Source organism: Eublepharis macularius, chromosome 7 (assembly GCF_028583425.1).
Source record: "Eublepharis macularius isolate TG4126 chromosome 7, MPM_Emac_v1.0, whole genome shotgun sequence".
NCBI classification, from domain to species: domain Eukaryota; kingdom Metazoa; phylum Chordata; class Lepidosauria; order Squamata; family Eublepharidae; genus Eublepharis; species Eublepharis macularius.
In genome coordinates this window covers 129,954,643-129,974,304 of record NC_072796.1, presented here as the reverse complement: position 1 = coordinate 129,974,304, position 19,662 = coordinate 129,954,643, and the positions used below count along the sequence as shown (strand labels likewise).

Below are 19,662 nucleotides of genomic sequence, written 5' to 3'. Positions count from 1 at the left end.
TTAACACTGTAAGCCTGACCATCTCAACTAATCTTTCCAGTCCAATCTCCATGAACTACCATTTTGAGTATAGAAGAGCCATGCCTCTGTTACTATATCTAAAATAAAAATACCGTGCTCTTTTTCCAATTTATTGTCCATAATATCCAACAAATAGAACTCTGGTTCTATTAACCTTTAAGATTATCTGCATTAACCTATGTGCTTGTAACCATTTTTTTTTTTTGCATTGTTGCAAGTCCACCAAAGATGTTCCTTCCTGTTGTTCACATCTCCAACATTTATTTGAGACACCCATGGCCATTTTTGCAATACCACCAGTACATTGTTTTGTAAAAATTCTCCTGAGTGGGACACAAAGTAAATTTGAGGCCCTTAACTGACATCTTGATCCATCTGTATATTATACCCAAAACTCTATGCCCACTTTGTTTGACAGATTCTTCCTCTGTATCAAATTTCAACAACAGTTTATACATTTTCTTTATTATATGATTTCCATTTCTTTTTCAAAATCTGCCATCTCTTGCTGAAATCCCCATTCTTTTTTGTCCAATTTAAACCTTTCTAACAATTGTGCATAAAAGAACCACTGACATTTGTAACCCTCAGCTAATAATTCAATTTACACGCCTCTTCCAAAAACACTACTAAGTTGACCAGTCCTGTTTAGTTATCATTTCCTTTCTTTAGATGGCTTCTTGTGGTGAAATCCACAATGAGCCTTCGGGGACAATTTCGGTTTGATACTTATTCCATATTCTCAGGTGTAACCTTATTCTATTGAATTCAATAAAGAATGAAAAAACAGGTAAAAAACATGTTCCTGAGGGGGGGGGTGCTCTAAAATGCCCAGCCTTCTCGGAGATGGGGGGGGGCCCTCAGGAAGAGATTTTTGGTAAACTGCCCCTACGAGGTAGGCCGAGGTGCGGGGGTCGCATTGTTGCGCTTTTGGACTGCATGTGACATGTCTACGAATTTGTCTCAATGAGGGGGACCACATGGTACAGCTATCGGGGCGATCTGAGCTGTTTTGGTGATTTTTGGTAAACCATCTCTACTAGGTAGACCAGGGTGCAGAGTCGGTGTGTTTCATTTTGGACAGCATGTGACACATCTATAGATTTGTCTCAATGGCATGGTACTGTTTATGGGGTGATTGCGGCAATTTTGGGAATTTAGGGTAACTCTCCCCCGCCAGGTAGGCCCGGTTTGTGGCGTCACTCCGTTTCTTTTTGGTGGGCCATGTGACACCACTGCGAATGCACCCCAATGAGGGGAACGCCGTGAACCCCTCCCCCGCTATGCAGGATGTATCTAGTCTAATTTAAATGAGCCAATGAGGGGTGTGTGGTGTGGCAGGGGATTCTCTTTAAAAATGGGGTCAGAGGGCATCTGCTGCAGGTGTTGTTGAGGGGCAAGCTGTGCCACTGAGGAGGAGGTGCAAATTTACAAAGAAATGAACCCTGCGGAGCTAGAAGGGATTGGGGCTGTGGAAGAAATGAAACCTGTAGAGCTGAAGGGGTTCGTGGTCGTGGAAGAAATGCAGGCTCCTTGCGAAGTGCCCTGCAAAGGAGATGTAAAATGTGGGAAGAAACTAGATCCTAAATTTGACAGACCAGAGTGTGTTCAATTTTTAGTACAGGGGGTAAGTACCGAAGGAAAGCGGGGAAGGGAAAGAATCACGGAGTAGAAAAACAGGCCTTTCTTTTTCTCTTGTAGCTGGATGAGCATGAAGTGGCTTGGCGGGTGTTTACAGAAATAGTCGAAGTGGCTCACAAAGAAGTGTACCCAGAGTGTTGTGATTACTGTGGGGAAATAGCGTTTTGGCAGAAATACAGTTGCTTGAGAGGTGATGATGACGGTGATGAAGAGGCAGAGGAGATGGAAAGTGTGATGGATGCTGCAGCAGAGGGTCAGGAAGCAGAGCCTACGAAAGTACAGGGGCCCCCACGCATTCAGGGTTTATACCGGGATGTAAGTTTTTCTTTAAAAAGGGGGGAGCGGGTGTCTAGAGGTGAAATAGAAAACTTATACGCGTGTCTTTTTTCTGACAGTTAGGGAAGGATGAGTGGGCCGTGGCCACCCCTGAGAAGGTGGAAACGGATTGTAGCATGTACAGCGCGAGCCTACCAGCTGTTCAAGCTCTGGATGCTGAGGAACAGGGAGAATTCGCAGACCCATCCCGGCCTGATGCGGAACACAAGACCACTGGAGATTCAAGGATCAAAGCGGAGCCTGAGACCCTGGGAGGAGTAAAAGAACCACTTCCATCTCGAGCACAAACACCGGAACATCCCGACAAGGGGGAAGAAGAGAGGCGCCCCTGTGTGCAGGCTTTATTCCCCGATGTAAGTGTGGCAAAAAGGCTTCCTGAAAGAATGTAGGGTGGCTAGAGAAACAATTCTAAAAATGTTTTTCTTTTAACACAGGTGTGGGACAGGCCTGTCGATTTTAACCTTCTGGCTAGCCATGTTTGTGAAAAGTTAAGCCCCGGCTGTTGCTATCGCTGTGGTTTGGTTGTCCTGTTCCAAAAGGATAGCTGCAGAGACTATACCCCCTCTATAGATGTGACAGGGTTATCCGTGATGGAGGTCAAGGGGGCAGACCTGTGCAAATTTCTGGAACTGAAACTGGCAGAACATGCTGAAAAGCAGATCAGACATGGAGACAAGGAGACTCAGGGAGAACATGAAGAACCAGAGGGTGTTTCCCCCAAGAATTATACAGAGCTCTGAAGATTATTGTTACTCAAAACCCACGGTAAAAAGAGGAGGCCTAACCTCTATTGCTGTAGTGGTTCCTGCCGTGGTTCTGATTATACAGGCGACTCAGGCAGACCACACTAGCCGGATTGCGATCTTAAATGTTGCAACTTTTCTGATGAAAGGACAGTAACAGAAATGGACAATGGCTATTTTGAGCCTTTAGGAGCCACGGAAGGCGGTGTTCTTATGAAATTGGCCCGGGGGAGAGAAGATGACCTGGAGGTGCAGGCGGGCAGAGTTGCACACAAGAATCTGATTGGAGAAGAAAATTGAACAGGGACTCATCTGTCTAATAAAAATACTTTCATTAAGTTTTGCTGTTTCGTGGTTAATTAATGATCCATTAAACTACATTTTGAACAACCTATACTTATGAGTAAAGCTGTGTTAGACTATGTTAGATACCAAAGCACTGCCCATACACACATTTTCTCTATAAAGTGAAGTTTCTCACTGTACTGCAAATGTGTATCCCACATAAAAAACTAAAAGCATATATAGTGTAGCATTTTGTAAATTGTAACTAATTTAGCAACATCTGTATCTAGCTGTTGTATGCATCTGCATTCTCGAGAGTAGATTTATTTTCCTGTACTAGTATGCAGACTCAGTTGGCCTGTTTAAGTAAAGATTAGCAGTTTTAAAGTTATTTTGATTAAAAGAATCGTTTAAAATACCGTAACATACACGGTCTTGGCCGCTCAAATCTACAGGACCACCTCTCTCCATATCATCTGCCTTTGCTCATCTGAACAGGGCCTTCTGCAGGTGCCACCCTGTAAACGGGCAAAATCAACAACGGCCCATACATGTTGTCTGTGGTGACTATAAATAATGTAAATAAATAAAATAAATAATCCTTAATAGGGAGAGGCCTGTCACTGAAGCCCGGGCTAAATGAAAATGAAGTCTTACAACTTAAAAAGACGTGCAAACAACTGCATCATATACGACATCACATGTAAATATCAGCTGGCTCTGGCTTTAGAAAAGATAGATGAGTTGAAGTACAGCTCTGTTACCTGTACACCTCAGATCATGCAAGCAAAAATCAACGCACAACAGCTTAGTGATGTAACTCATACTGCCCACTGTTTGAAAGCATGAAAATCATAATATAGTTATAACGGGTATCTTGTACTAACAATTTTAATGTAATGGTCTTTTATTCTTTTTTGCAGGAGAATCTCCTTGTCAAAAACCATGTGCGGGTATCACTTTTCTAATTTCACAATCATTCTATGCTATAATAACTTTAATATCACCATATGGGAAACCATTCCAGTTCCTGATCATTTCACTAAACTGACCAGATCTGTTTTCTGATTTTCCCACAAGTCCTCAGCATGTCAGAGAGGGGACAACATCTCACTAGCATCCGAGGTTTTTGTTTTTTGGTAGGGGATGATTTTTGATTGGGGGGGCACAGTATCATACAAGACCAGAGGTGCAGCCCATATAGGGGTGTTTATCACTATAGTGAAAACTAGCTCTTTGTAATTTATTTATGTAGGGATCTATTCAGAGAAGGGTGACTTGTGCGTGAGTACTAACTACACTAATGTCACCAGCCAGCAATTAAAAGATGTGCGTGATAACAGAATCAGCCCCCTTTGGGACAGGTAGGAGATGCAAACAGGATCAACTGAATAATTCTGCACAAATTATTCTATCCCCTGTGCTAAACAATGCACAAGATGCTCTAAATGGATTATTAAAGCAGTGCAGACAACGTTATGTAGATCTGGCTATGAAGATTATTAGAAATAAATTCACACATCATAACTCCTTATTGAATTACTGTGGCATATGTGCTGCAGTCTTAGAGATCAGGATGTAGCCTGAGTTTGATATAAAACAAATACAGCAGTTTTTTAAAAGTGTATTCATCCTCTCTGTCTTACCATCACAGAGACCACCGGGTATGTCTCCAAAAAGATAAGAAGGAGACTGTGTAGAATGTAGCCTGTGTTTGTATAAATAAAGTTGCTTTTCAATCAGTTTCAATGTGTTTGTTCCCTTTGTCTTACCATCAGAACATTGTCTGCCTACAGATGATAAAGAATTTAAGGCTTCTCCAAAGATTCACAGTCTAATGGTATCTGCAGATTCCTGAGACGGGCCCGGTGCGCTCTACAAAACATTCCAAATTTAAGGGGAAAGAGACGGGTCATACTAAAGGTTCACTGTTCAGCTGAGAAGTATTATTGAAAAATGTAATAGTTTGTAAGATTTGCAATCCTTTTTACTTTTTAATTTCTTTTACACAAGTGATTTTATAACATGGTCCTGTAATAGCATGAGAAGTTCAATTCAAAAGAACGCTCTTACAAGACACAACAATAAATACTAGTCGTAATCACTTTTACTCAGATTCCACAAGGCTCTGGGGTGGGCATCTGTAAAACAGTGGTAAAAATGATCTTTACAAGACACCCCCCAATAAATACTTGTTATAATTACTTTCACACAAATTCCAAAGGGTTCTGGGACTGGAAAGCTGGACAGCGGTGGGAAAAATAACACTTCTATTTACTTTATCGGGGCAATCTAGGCCCTTCTCAGGAATCTGCAGATACCATTAGACTGTGAATCTTTGGAGAAGCCTTAAATTCTTTATCATCTGTAGGCAGACAATGTTCTGATGGTAAGACAAAGGGAACAAACACATTGAAACTGATTGAAAAGCAACTTTATTTATACAAACACAGGCTACATTCTACACAGTCTCCTTCTTATCTTTTTGGAGACATACCCGGTGGTCTCTGTGATGGTAAGACAGAGAGGATGAATACACTTTTAAAAAACTGCTGTATTTGTTTTATATCAAACTCAGGCTACATCCTGATCTCTAAGACTGCAGCACATATGCCACAGTAATTCAATAAGGAGTTATGATGTGTGAATTTATTTCTAATAATCTTCATAGCCAGATCTACATAACGTTGTCTGCACTGCTTTAATAATCCATTTAGAGCATCTTGTGCATTGTTTAGCACAGGGGATAGAATAATTTGTGCAGAATTATTCAGTTGATCCTGTTTGCATCTCCTACCTGTCCCAAAGGGGGCTGATTCTGTTATCACGCACATCTTTTAATTGCTGGCTGGTGACATTAGTGTAGTTAGTACTCACGCACAAGTCACCCTTCTCTGAATAGATCCCTACATAAATAAATTACAAAGAGCTAGTTTTCACTATAGTGATAAACACCCCTATATGGGCTGCACCTCTGGTCTTGTATGATACTGTGCCCCCCCAATCAAAAATCATCCCCTACCAAAAAACAAAAACCTCGGATGCTAGTGAGATGTTGTCCCCTCTCTGACATGCTGAGGACTTGTGGGAAAATCAGAAAACAGATCTGGTCAGTTTAGTGAAATGATCAGGAACTGGAATGGTTTCCCATATGGTGATATTAAAGTTATTATAGCATAGAATGATTGTGAAATTAGAAAAGTGATACCCGCACATGGTTTTTGACAAGGAGATTCTCCTGCAAAAAAGAATAAAAGACCATTACATTAAAATTGTTAGTACAAGATACCCGTTATAACTATATTATGATTTTCATGCTTTCAAACAGTGGGCAGTATGAGTTACATCACTAAGCTGTTGTGCGTTGATTTTTGCTTGCATGATCTGAGGTGTACAGGTAACAGAGCTGTACTTCAACTCATCTATCTTTTCTAAAGCCAGAGCCAGCTGATATTTACATGTGATGTCGTATATGATGCAGTTGTTTGCACGTCTTTTTAAGTTGTAAGACTTCATTTTCATTTAGCCCGGGCTTCAGTGACAGGCCTCTCCCTATTAAGGATTATTTATTTTATTTATTTACATTATTTATAGTCACCACAGACAACATGTATGGGCCGTTGTTGATTTTGCCCGTTTACAGGGTGGCACCTGCAGAAGGCCCTGTTCAGATGAGCAAAGGCAGATGATATGGAGAGAGGTGGTCCTGTAGATTTGAGCGGCCAAGACCGTGTATGTTACGGTATTTTAAACGATTCTTTTAATCAAAATAACTTTAAAACTGCTAATCTTTACTTAAACAGGCCAACTGAGTCTGCATACTAGTACAGGAAAATAAATCTACTCTCGAGAATGCAGATGCATACAACAGCTAGATACAGATGTTGCTAAATTAGTTACAATTTACAAAATGCTACACTATATATGCTTTTAGTTTTTTATGTGGGATACACATTTGCAGTACAGTGAGAAACTTCACTTTATAGAGAAAATGTGTGTATGGGCAGTGCTTTGGTATCTAACATAGTCTAACACAGCTTTACTCATAAGTATAGGTTGTTCAAAATGTAGTTTAATGGATCATTAATTAACCACGAAACAGCAAAACTTAATGAAAGTATTTTTATTAGACAGATGAGTCCCTGTTCAATTTTCTTCTCCAATCAGATTCTTGTGTGCAACTCTGCCCGCCTGCACCTCCAGGTCATCTTCTCTCCCCCGGGCCAATTTCATAAGAACACCGCCTTCCGTGGCTCCTAAAGGCTCAAAATAGCCATTGTCCATTTCTGTTACTGTCCTTTCATCAGAAAAGTTGCAACATTTAAGATCGCAATCCGGCTAGTGTGGTCTGCCTGAGTCGCCTGTATAATCAGAACCACGGCAGGAACCACTACAGCAATAGAGGTTAGGCCTCCTCTTTTTACCGTGGGTTTTGAGTAACAATAATCTTCAGAGCTCTGTATAATTCTTGGGGGAAACACCCTCTGGTTCTTCATGTTCTCCCTGAGTCTCCTTGTCTCCATGTCTGATCTGCTTTTCAGCATGTTCTGCCAGTTTCAGTTCCAGAAATTTGCACAGGTCTGCCCCCTTGACCTCCATCACGGATAACCCTGTCACATCTATAGAGGGGGTATAGTCTCTGCAGCTATCCTTTTGGAACAGGACAACCAAACCACAGCGATAGCAACAGCCGGGGCTTAACTTTTCACAAACATGGCTAGCCAGAAGGTTAAAATCGACAGGCCTGTCCCACACCTGTGTTAAAAGAAAAACATTTTTAGAATTGTTTCTCTAGCCACCCTACATTCTTTCAGGAAGCCTTTTTGCCACACTTACATCGGGGAATAAAGCCTGCACACAGGGGCGCCTCTCTTCTTCCCCCTTGTCGGGATGTTCCGGTGTTTGTGCTCGAGATGGAAGTGGTTCTTTTACTCCTCCCAGGGTCTCAGGCTCCGCTTTGATCCTTGAATCTCCAGTGGTCTTGTGTTCCGCATCAGGCCGGGATGGGTCTGCGAATTCTCCCTGTTCCTCAGCATCCAGAGCTTGAACAGCTGGTAGGCTCGCGCTGTACATGCTACAATCCGTTTCCACCTTCTCAGGGGTGGCCACGGCCCACTCATCCTTCCCTAACTGTCAGAAAAAAGACACGCGTATAAGTTTTCTATTTCACCTCTAGACACCCGCTCCCCCCTTTTTAAAGAAAAACTTACATCCCGGTATAAACCCTGAATGCGTGGGGGCCCCTGTACTTTCGTAGGCTCTGCTTCCTGACCCTCTGCTGCAGCATCCATCACACTTTCCATCTCCTCTGCCTCTTCATCACCGTCATCATCACCTCTCAAGCAACTGTATTTCTGCCAAAACGCTATTTCCCCACAGTAATCACAACACTCTGGGTACACTTCTTTGTGAGCCACTTCGACTATTTCTGTAAACACCCGCCAAGCCACTTCATGCTCATCCAGCTACAAGAGAAAAAGAAAGGCCTGTTTTTCTACTCCGTGATTCTTTCCCTTCCCCGCTTTCCTTCGGTACTTACCCCCTGTACTAAAAATTGAACACACTCTGGTCTGTCAAATTTAGGATCTAGTTTCTTCCCACATTTTACATCTCCTTTGCAGGGCACTTCGCAAGGAGCCTGCATTTCTTCCACGACCACGAACCCCTTCAGCTCTACAGGTTTCATTTCTTCCACAGCCCCAATCCCTTCTAGCTCCGCAGGGTTCATTTCTTTGTAAATTTGCACCTCCTCCTCAGTGGCACAGCTTGCCCCTCAACAACACCTGCAGCAGATGCCCTCTGACCCCATTTTTAAAGAGAATCCCCTGCCACACCACACACCCCTCATTGGCTCATTTAAATTAGACTAGATACATCCTGCATAGCGGGGGAGGGGTTCACGGCGTTCCCCTCATTGGGGTGCATTCGCAGTGGTGTCACATGGCCCACCAAAAAGAAACGGAGTGACGCCACAAACCGGGCCTACCTGGCGGGGGAGAGTTACCCTAAATTCCCAAAATTGCCGCAATCACCCCATAAACAGTACCATGCCATTGAGACAAATCTATAGATGTGTCACATGCTGTCCAAAATGAAACACACCGACTCTGCACCCTGGTCTACCTAGTAGAGATGGTTTACCAAAAATCACCAAAACAGCTCAGATCGCCCCGATAGCTGTACCATGTGGTCCCCCTCATTGAGACAAATTCGTAGACATGTCACATGCAGTCCAAAAGCGCAACAATGCGACCCCCGCACCTCGGCCTACCTCGTAGGGGCAGTTTACCAAAAATCTCTTCCTGAGGGCCCCCCCCCATCTCCGAGAAGGCTGGGCATTTTAGAGCACCCCCCCCCTCAGGAACATGTTTTTTACCTGTTTTTTCATTCTTTATTGAATTCAATAGAATAAGGTTACACCTGAGAATATGGAATAAGTATCAAACCGAAATTGTCCCCGAAGGCTCATTGTGGATTTCACCACAAGAAGCCATCTAAAGAAAGGAAATGATAACTAAACAGGACTGGTCAACTTAGTAGTGTTTTTGGAAGAGGCGTGTAAATTGAATTATTAGCTGAGGGTTACAAATGTCAGTGGTTCTTTTATGCACAATTGTTAGAAAGGTTTAAATTGGACAAAAAAGAATGGGGATTTCAGCAAGAGATGGCAGATTTTGAAAAAGAAATGGAAATCATATAATAAAGAAAATGTATAAACTGTTGTTGAAATTTGATACAGAGGAAGAATCTGTCAAACAAAGTGGGCATAGAGTTTTGGGTATAATATACAGATGGATCAAGATGTCAGTTAAGGGCCTCAAATTTACTTTGTGTCCCACTCAGGAGAATTTTTACAAAACAATGTACTGGTGGTATTGCAAAAATGGCCATGGGTGTCTCAAATAAATGTTGGAGATGTGAACAACAGGAAGGAACATCTTTGGTGGACTTGCAACAATGCAAAAAAAAAAATGGTTACAAGCACATAGGTTAATGCAGATAATCTTAAAGGTTAATAGAACCAGAGTTCTATTTGTTGGATATTATGGACAATAAATTGGAAAAAGAGCACGGTATTTTTATTTTAGATATAGTAACAGAGGCATGGCTCTTCTATACTCAAAATGGTAGTTCATGGAGATTGGACTGGAAAGATTAGTTGAGATGGTCAGGCTTACAGTGTTAATTGGAGATAAAACACTCTATATTCATGGCAAGTTGGAAGCCCTTTATGGACTATCTGAGAGAGGCAATGAAAAATGATTTGTGGCTTTGATTTTTAAGAATAAGGTTCTGAGATATCAAGCAGAAGAGACACTGAAAAAGATATTAATGAGCCGGCAAGCTGATTGATAATAAAGAGAGCAGTGTTGTAGGCAAGAAACTGTAACGGATTAATAATATACCTGTTATGTTTCTTACTGTTTTTACTTTGTAGATTGATTTGTAGGCCATTCTCGGGCCTTTGTAGTTGTCTTCTTGTTATATTTCACATTCTTTCTCTTGTTCATTCTTCTAACTTTCCCACAATAAAAATAAAAATATTTTTTTTAAAAAAGAACCGTGTTACACCCATTTCCATGGTATTAATTCACACGTTAAGCTTGCATAACCCCTATGGGGTGATTGGTTTAGCTGTTGCTGTTGCTGTGGAGCATAATAATAATTGATGTACTCTTATCACCTTGAATAAAATAATCAGAAATGTTGTATGTGAACAATATGGCTAAAAGTCGTGTTGTGTATTGTGTTTGGTCAGTGTTACTGGGTTTGTATTGTTCTTGCAGGGCTGTTAATTCCCCGAGAAGGGGGCAGAAACATGGGTTCCTTTAGCTTCAAATTGGAAAGACTCTCTCACTCGATGGGATCTGACAAGTTGAACTGTTTACCTTTTCAAAGACATTGTTGGCTGAAAGTTTCTGAATGGTTGCACTTATGAGTTTAGTTAAAGAAAAAAAATAGTTGTATTGTATTCATTGTTAAAAGTTTTTCTTAACTTACAATTGCGTGAAAGTCCTAAGCCTCATAGAACCCCCGTTACACTTGCCTTTAATTTTCCCTGCTGGAATATTAAAGATTGTAGCTTTGCCCCTGATACAGCCTGACTAATCATACTATTCAGAAGTAATCCCGCTCCCCTCCAGAAAGGATAGAGGGACAAACAGACCTAACTGGTTCCCCCCCAAAACTTATTTCAGCTGTCCCTACTCCCTCTCTTTGAGAGCTTCCCCCTTGCTTGAGGCAGCCTGGAATCAGAGAGGAGAATGTGGGACGGTGGACTGAAATGTTGATTGGGGCATTTCTGTGTACTGAATGATGGGGGGGGGGAGAAGGACTACTTGCTCAGTGACTCCACAAAACTCTACAGCTAGCAATGTGGAGGTGGGGTGCTTCTGGCACCTGTGGGAACTTGGGGCTCTCTTAAGGACTGCTTTACACAGGGTGGGTGATAAGCACGAATTCCCCCCTTCCTTTCCTACACTGTGGTCTCGTTGGCTGAGGTTTGCCCCTCCTCTTTCCTTCCTCCAGCCGCGGGCTCCTAGCTCTAGTTTAAAACTCAGAAGGCAGCTGCGCTCTCTTACTTCTTTCTTTGTTTTCAAAGAGAGAAGAAAAACCTCCTTTTAAAAATTTGCACTGTATTTTTGCACGTTTTTATTTTTTAAAGGGAAGAAAAAAGAACCAGCGTTGAAATGGGTTCTCTGCCTCTTTCCAGGGTTTTTAAAGGCTGCTTGCATGCTTTAAAAAAGACGACGCTTGGGGTTAGAGATTCTGACTGGTAAGTGCTTAGAAGCAGCTTGTTTGGGGGAGGAAGAAAATGGCTCTCTCTCTCTCTCTCTCTGGTTTTAACCTGCCTTAGTTACCCGGAGAAAGGGTTCTAGGAGTTTTTTAAGCTGTGTTTTTAAAAAACCTCTAAAGACGACGCGGAGGGGAAGGGTAGCAAAAGTCTCCTTTTTTCATTCCCATAGCTGTCTCTGCTGCCGGGTCTTGAAAGGGGGAGAGAGGGAGCTGAGAGAACCTCCTCTCACGCACACAAGCTGCTTTTCCACACACACCCAATTGCTGTCAAAACAACAAAAGTTTTTCCATAGAACTCCTTTTCTCTCTCTCTCCATCATTGTTATTCCCCAAAAACTTACATACAAGCCCCTGTGAAACACAGTTGGCTTTTCCATAAAACAGTTTTTTGTTTTTCTCTACGCCTATTCAAAATCATAAGCACACGGTGAAACACAGGTTTCCCAAGTCAAAAAGCCCACTGCCCCTCAACACACTGCCTTCTGCACCAACCACTGGGGGTGGGGGGTGGTCATGGTGCATGAATAGAGGGTGCATACAGTACCCCTTAGGACCTATAGGGAGCTTGGGTGCTAGATCTGGTCCCAGCTTTCTACCGTAGCACCCACAAACTAAAAACCCATTTCTATGGGTCTGGGGGAGCAAAATGAGGGGTCACATGAACCAGCCAGGCTCTTCTAGGGAGCAGGGGGGCTGGTCTGCCCCCCAATTTTCTACCCTAGCACCCCATAAACTCAAAACTCTTTCCTCTTGGTCCACAGGGGCAGGCGGGGCTCGTAGAGGGGTCACAGGGAGCTGCTAGGCCCTCCCGGTCACGTGGGGTACTGCTTCCGGGGTCTAGAGGTGGGACTTCTGCCCCAGAAAGGGGCGGGGCACCTGTCACTTTTTTGTTATGACATGAGGTACCCCCCTTATTCTTCTATTGTTGTTGAGATGAAAGGTTATGAAGAGAATAAGGTATTTCAAACAGCAGACAATCCACTCGGTGACGAAGTGAGAGAGAAAGGGCGGTGTACCCTGTGGAGGTGAGAGTGAAGGACAAGTGCCTTAGATCTCTCAGCGCTTTCTAGAAATTTCCATGCTGCAGCCCAAGAAATCCCTAGCATGAGATTGCTGTGACTGAACACAAGTTCTTTATCTGACAGCCATGTATATGGATTATTTTCCTTTTAAGACTCCAGCTATTTATGTTATGCCTTTGGCAGGACAACACTTTTTTCCCCACATTATCAGCATGGTGCGGAAGAGAGGGGAGGGGAAAGAGATTGAATGCTTCGGTTTTTTAATGTTCAACGCTTCGGTTTCTTAATGTTCAGCATGCCATCTGGGCTCAATCAAAGCAGAAGAGCTTTAGGAACTGGATATTTAAAGAGGCACAATGAAGAGAAATCTTGGGATATATAGCTGACCAGCTAATTGTCACCTTATATGATGAAGCAGGAAAGTAAATGTGGGGGTTATAGATCTCTAGCTTTGTATGTGTGTAAATCATCTTTTAAAAATACATAAAAAACTTAGGTTTGGTTTGCAACAAGTCTGTGGTAAGAACTTAGGAGGTTTGGTTTGCACAGCAGCCTCTGGTAAGAACAAAAAAATTTCAAGTGACCAGGAAGGGAAATATACTGTTTCAAGATATTTTGTCAAATATACCCTCAGGTTCACCAAACTCTTTCTCTTCTCCATAACTCTTTCCCCTCAGCCTTCAGGAAAAAAAGCGAAAGGACGTTCTTCTCATCTTCCTTTGCGCTGGGCAGCAAGCACCACATGACCAGTTGACCTTTCCAAACTCTCTTGAAATCTTATCTCACAAAAAGTTTGGGAGCCATTTTGTTTCCCCTTTCTGGTGGTCATCCCAAGCAGTTGCTTTGTGGGAGAGAAGGTAGAGAAAGATGTGTTTTTCTCCCTTTCTCACAATACAAGAACTCGTGGGAACTCTATGAAATTATTGAGCAGTCGGGTTAGAACAGATAGAAGAAAATACTACTTTACACAAAGGGTGATAAACACATGGAATTCGTTGCCACAGGAGGTGGTGGCAGCTACAAGCATTGCCAGCTTCAAGAGGGGACTGGACAAATATATGGAGCAGAGGTCCATCAGTGGCTATTAGCCACAGGAGATAGATGGTATTCTCTTTGTGGGGAGGTGGTGCTCTGTTGTCTTGGTGCTGGAAGGAATGCAGTGGGAGGGCTTCTGGTGTCCTGGCCTCACTGACAGTCCTTTAGATGGCACTGGATTTCTAGCCACTGTGTGTGACAGAATGTTGGACTGGATGGGCCACTGGCCTGATCCAACATGGCTTTGCTTATGTTCTTATGTTCTTATGGGAGAAGAAACCCTGAGGGCTGTCTTATTTCTGTCTACCTCTTTAAATATGGTATAAACAATTTGTTTATCATGAATATGTGATGGGCAGGTGAGTTAAAAAAAAAACACCAGCAGCTAGCTAGTTTGTGGACTTCTTTAGAAAACATAACTGTTGTATGTGTAACAAGCTGATTATTAGCGATAAGCAGCACTGAGGTCAAGGGACGGTTCCAGACTTGGGTCCCTTCAGTAAGATATAGACTAGTGGGTCCCCTCCAGACATGGTCATGACACAGCTAGAAAAGGTAGACCAGTAAATGGCACCTACCGCCCCTAGATGCCACCACTTGTTACTGCCTGGGTGAACAAACAGCATCAGCTCTTCTCTTCAAGGTGGACCCTTCTGCTCCTGAACAGCCATCACTGTTTGTTCAAGCAACTGAGGGCCAAGCTACAAGTGACGAATGACACTTGAACGGCAAGTGTATTTCTCCCTGTTCACTTGCCCTCCACTCGATCCACTTGCCATTCAAGTGTCATTCGTCACTTGTAGCTTGGCCCTGAGTGAACTGTGGCATGTTGCTGAGGAGGGGAGAAATAGGAAGACGGCCTCCTCTCAACATAAGATGGCTCCCACACTCTCAAAAGGATACAGAATCTCATGAGAGTTTGGGGAAGTCTATTGGATAGGTGAAATTTTCTGACAGGTATAGCAAGGGAGGCAGGATAGGTGGGAAGGCCTCATGCATCTTGGGAGGGAGGTAATGTCAGAATTTAGAGGGGGGAGTTGGGGATCACTGCTGCTTCAGGTCTTTTCCAAACCTCCCCTAGCTACCTAATAATGTCAGTCCCTTGACACTGGCCCTGACGGGGCACAAAATTTCCACTCCAGTGCAGGAGCTCTTACAGTAGCCTCCGAGGCTTGCTGAATCTCCCCGTAGGGGATAGCACTACCTAAGCTTTTTAGAGGAAGGGTAGGATAGAAAGCAAGAAGGAGGAGGAGGAGGAGGAGGAGGAGGAGAAAAAATTGGTCTCAATGAAACATGCTTCCAAATATGTCATTACTTACTCAGTCTGTACTTCAGGGTCCTCGTGGTAAGAATGGCACATGGCGCTGAATCGAGAAACAAAGAAGTCATAGCGCCTGTGGTATGATGGCGTGTCTTCCTCGATGTTTGCAAATTTAACAAACTAGAGAAATGGGGGAGGAATGAGATTAGTGTAACATCTGCCACAACTCTCTAACGCAGGCATTCTCATAGTGGCTGCTTTACTGAAAGATGACAGTTTGAAACCTCCTAGTATTTTGAGATTGGCAGCAGTACCCCATGGCAGCCATTTTGTGATTGGCCCCAGGTCCTGTGGCAGCCATTTTAAGGTGGCCGTTATTCTCTCTTCTCAAAATTCCAAAGGTGTCCACAGCGTCAATAAGACTGAATACCCCTGCTTTAAAGAAATAACAGTATTTTGTCGACAGGATCTGTGATTGGACATATAGCTTTTTAAAGTAAGTCTGGGGGATATTTGGTGGAGGTTTCAGGGTTGGGGATTTAACTCTTTTAGCCTGTGTGATTTCTTCATATGGAACAATCCCTTCCCCTAGTGCTTTAAGCCCTGAGAGGGAAAAAAGACAGATAGCTTCAAGCATAAGAAGGAAGAGTTGGCCCCCCTCCCTTCCCCAATGCCATCGTCCCCAGGGCTGTGAGGCTGTTTTTAAGAACCACTCACATCGGGAATTCCAATCATAAATCCTCAACATCACAAACGCAGTTGGCACTGTTTCCTCGGATTAAAGTAAGCTCTCTGCGTCCCTCCCCTGCCAATGAATGCATCTTGGGAAAGCAAAAATAAAAAAAAATTACAGCCATTTATTGGTTAGTTGCACCCCACAAAGTGATTTCAACTGGCCCCAGCAATAATTTTGTGCATGGTTTGACTTCTCAGGAAAAGTGATCGAGGACAGTCCCTTGCGTGTTTGCTATTTCTGACCCTAGGACTGTTGGTATGGAAGGGGAATGACCAACTGGCAGCCAACAAACCTATTACGCTCTACTCAGAAAGCCAATCTATCTGGCCCCTAGGGGGGCCTATTTGATTTTAATAAAGATATGGTAAAAGCTTGGTCCCACCATTTCCCTCCCTAGGTAGTGAGAAATAGATTTTTTTAAGGTTATTTTCTGACAAATAACTCTCTCCAGCTTGGGAAAGGAAAGGTCAACAATTGCTTATATCCAGGACTGAAAATGAGTAAGTGCTGTGGAGGAAAGTACTCTATAGAGCAGTACAATGACGCTACCACCCAGGTTGAAAAAATAACTCCAGTTCCATTGGAAATAAGAGGTAATCGTGGTTGTTTGGTTCAGAAGCAGAAATTTTGGAGGAACAAAGAGGACACAATTTTCTCAGAAGAAAAATTTCTCCACGCAAATTTAGTCACCCCCTCCCTTTAAATATACAATTGAGTATTTTATTTCCAAAGAATGTGTGTGTCCTCTGCAATAGACAAACGCAAGCTACAAATAGCCAACTTAAAACACTGGAAAGAGAAGGATGTTAAGCGAATCTATGATGTTGCAAACCAGCTACTCAGAAATTATTCCTTCCTCCAGTTTTGCCCGGCTTGTTGCTATGGGAAAAACTTCCAAGAATATAGGAAATTACATTATATCCTTGGAGGAGGACTGCAAATACCACAAAACAATCTGAAAATTAATTAATTTGTCATATTCGGTAGAGATACTCTTTTCACCCATTTTATACCCAAGATACCTCAGAGATCGCCCTTCCTTTTGTTCAGACTTCATCTTTAAGAACGCCCTTGAGTGTGACCTACTTTTTGAACACCAAAGGAACATACAAAGGTTCTTTGGTAGCTTCTCCAAGAATAGTTCTCCTCAAGGAGTCTCCAAGTCTAGTCCTATTGTCTATACTATGGCTAGCTTTTATGCTTTCTGATGTGGAGCTTTCTGTTTCCTACAAAATGGCTCTTTTTGCTTTAGCAGCTAGGAAGATCAGAGTGAACAGTCTTGGTAAAAATGTTTCTAACTGAAGTTGAATGTGGCCTGAGGTTTTAGAATTTAATCTTGTCTGTTTGTAAATATGTTTTAACAGTTTTAATGTCCCAAATATGTTTTGATTGTAAACAGAGCTCATTTTGAGGGGGAACGCACAAGAACACAGTTCCGGCAATTCTCCCAAGAGGTCATGTGTCAGGTGGCCCCATTTTTGGGCCCATTTCAGCCTGGATTGGGGTTGAAACAGCCCGGATTGGGCCTCTGACGGGTGGTGGATCACTCTCCTGCTCAGTAGCAGCCCAATCCTGACCATTTTAGGCCCCTTTTTGGCCCTGAATGGCCAGGATTGGGTCCAAAACAACCCGGATGGGTGATGTCAGGGAGTGTGGCATATGCAAATCAGTTATGCTAATGACATGGTTCTGGTGATGTCAAGAGGTGTGGCATATGCTAATGAGTTATGCTAATAAGTTCCTGCAGCTTTTTTTCTACGTAATGACCCCTGATTGTAAAAGCCAACGGCTGTGTATAATAAATCTGACTTGATTCTAGACAATGGAATTCAACTAGTTTGTTGGGAATGATGGACAGCCAGTTGGAAAGCAGCTTTGGAACTTTGTTTTTATATTTGATTACGGCAGCAAGAGTACTCTTTGCACAAAAGTGGAAAACTCCAGCATTGCCTACAGTGGAGGAATGGTGGATAAAAGTTTTGGAATTTGCATCAATGACAAAACTTACTTCACTGATTAGGGAAAAGACATTAGTTACATTTTTGAGTGAATGGAAACCGTTTATAGACTTTTTACATGAAACGGATAATAAGGATGACATCTGGATTTATGGATTAAGAATCATGAACAATAGAAAAAAGAGGGCCCTTATGTTTAACTTAGAATAAGCAAGACTCTAGAAATGATACATATTTGTGGTGGAGAAAATCGGAACTCAATCTGTAGTTTAGATTAAGGGGTTTTTTTTCTTTCTTTTTTCACTTGTTTATATATTGTTAGTGTGTCTTCTTTTTAGAATGTTGTCTTTTTATCTTCTCTGTTTGTTGTCTATAGCTTTTATGTTACTGTTTATAGTTTAAATAAAGAACAATTCAACGGGTTTAATAGTCATGCCACCTTCCTAGGAAACTTTGGGAATGGAGAGCCAAGCTACAAGTGACGCCTGACACAGGTTGGACCCTTGTCAGCTTCCCTCAAGTTTTGATGGGAAATGTAGGCATCCTGGTCTTGCAGCTGTAATGGAGAGCCAAGCTGTAAAACCAGGACGCCTACATTTCCCATCAAAACTTGAAGGAAGCTGACAAGTGTCCAACCTGTGTAAGGCGTCACTTGTAGCTTGGCTCTGAGCGGGGAGGAGGGTTAGGGAACCTCTAACAGAATTCTCAGTATCCTCAAATTTGGAGGAATCTTCAGAAGAAATCCCAAGAGCTACTTTACAAGTATGATCAGCCTGGAATACAGACATGCCACGAGTCTGAACAGATTTCTCGGTTCGATTAGCATTCAGCAGCCAAAGTTAAGTGGCACATTTCTTTATGTATAAAGACGTCTAGACTTCACTAACTGGTGCAAGATCAGCGTTGTCAGGGCACTTCTCCCAGGAGGCAGAATGTGGGCTTCAATCGCGGATAAGATCCGACAGCACCGCTCACTGATGGAATCGTTAATGAAGCCATTAGAATTATGAAGGTACTTCTATGTGACAGAGAAAGCTGAACATCTAATATATGTGCAATCTAAGACATGGCGGCTCTGTACACATGACACATGTGTGGAAAGAGCCAATGCACGCAGAGGGAGTGCAAGACCCCACACACTAAGAATAGTGCTCCAGCTCATCTATATTTGCTTGCCACAAATGGGCAGGTGTTGTGCCCATGCGCTGTACATATGCAAGCTCTGTCCTTGTAATGGAGTATGCTACTTTTAGAACATTCCCAACCATGGAGATGGACTCTATGCGTGTTTGTACCACTTGCATGCACACAGTTGCTGCACAGATAAGTGACAAAGGTATATAGGATGAGTTGGGACTGCACACTTGGACACAAGCAGGGGCAGGGGCAGCACGTTCACTTCCATGCCCCTTGCCCACAAATTGCCTTTGTCAATGCACTTTTCTGTATATATAGCAATTCTGATTATTAGAAAACTGTGGCTAGTTTTAGGTGGGGAGCCATGTTAGTCTGCAGTAGAACAGCATGATTTGAGTCCAGTGGCATCTTAGAAACCAACAAGATTTCCAGAATGTAAGCTTTAGAAAACCCTGGAAGTCAGAGATCTGCACATATCAGAGGCCTCAAAGCATATTTCCCAAACTCTGGCATGCTACATTTCTGCATGCAATGAGAATTTTCCTCCCCCAATAATACAACATATATAATCATGCACCCCAACCTTGACAGAGATCAGTAAAAGCTGTTCCACTTGATTTTCCTAATTATATAGGCTTGTAGAAATCCCACTGACCAGAAATGCAATTAACTTCTAAATAACATGTTTAGG

At 42.7% G+C, this 19,662-nt stretch overlaps 3 protein-coding genes across 4 annotated transcripts in view; 1 reads left to right on the top strand and 2 right to left on the bottom strand.

The window, feature by feature from the left end:
* Nucleotides 1-19,662, bottom strand: part of EFR3A (EFR3 homolog A) — a 98,499-nt gene that overhangs the window by 59,338 nt on the left and 19,499 nt on the right. For both annotated transcript variants that reach the window (XM_054985562.1, XM_054985563.1), the window contains one exon: nt 15,199-15,320. In XM_054985562.1, the coding sequence (XP_054841537.1) occupies nt 15,199-15,320 (122 nt within the window). The remainder of the gene's footprint in view (nt 1-15,198; nt 15,321-19,662) is intronic.
* On the top strand, nt 1,894-3,032 carry LOC129333716 (uncharacterized). The gene is made up of 3 exons (XM_054985566.1): nt 1,894-1,977; nt 2,058-2,351; nt 2,433-3,032. The coding sequence occupies exons 1-3, from the start codon at nt 1,897-1,899 to the stop codon at nt 2,736-2,738; spliced, it is 681 nt and encodes a 226-aa protein (XP_054841541.1). The 5' UTR covers nt 1,894-1,896; the 3' UTR covers nt 2,739-3,032.
* On the bottom strand, nt 7,182-8,320 carry LOC129333715 (uncharacterized). Its single transcript, XM_054985565.1, has 3 exons — nt 8,237-8,320; nt 7,863-8,156; nt 7,182-7,781 (listed from the first exon to the last, which is right to left on the bottom strand). Exons 1-3 carry the CDS (start codon nt 8,315-8,317, stop codon nt 7,476-7,478), a joined length of 681 nt encoding a protein of 226 aa, XP_054841540.1. The 5' UTR covers nt 8,318-8,320; the 3' UTR covers nt 7,182-7,475.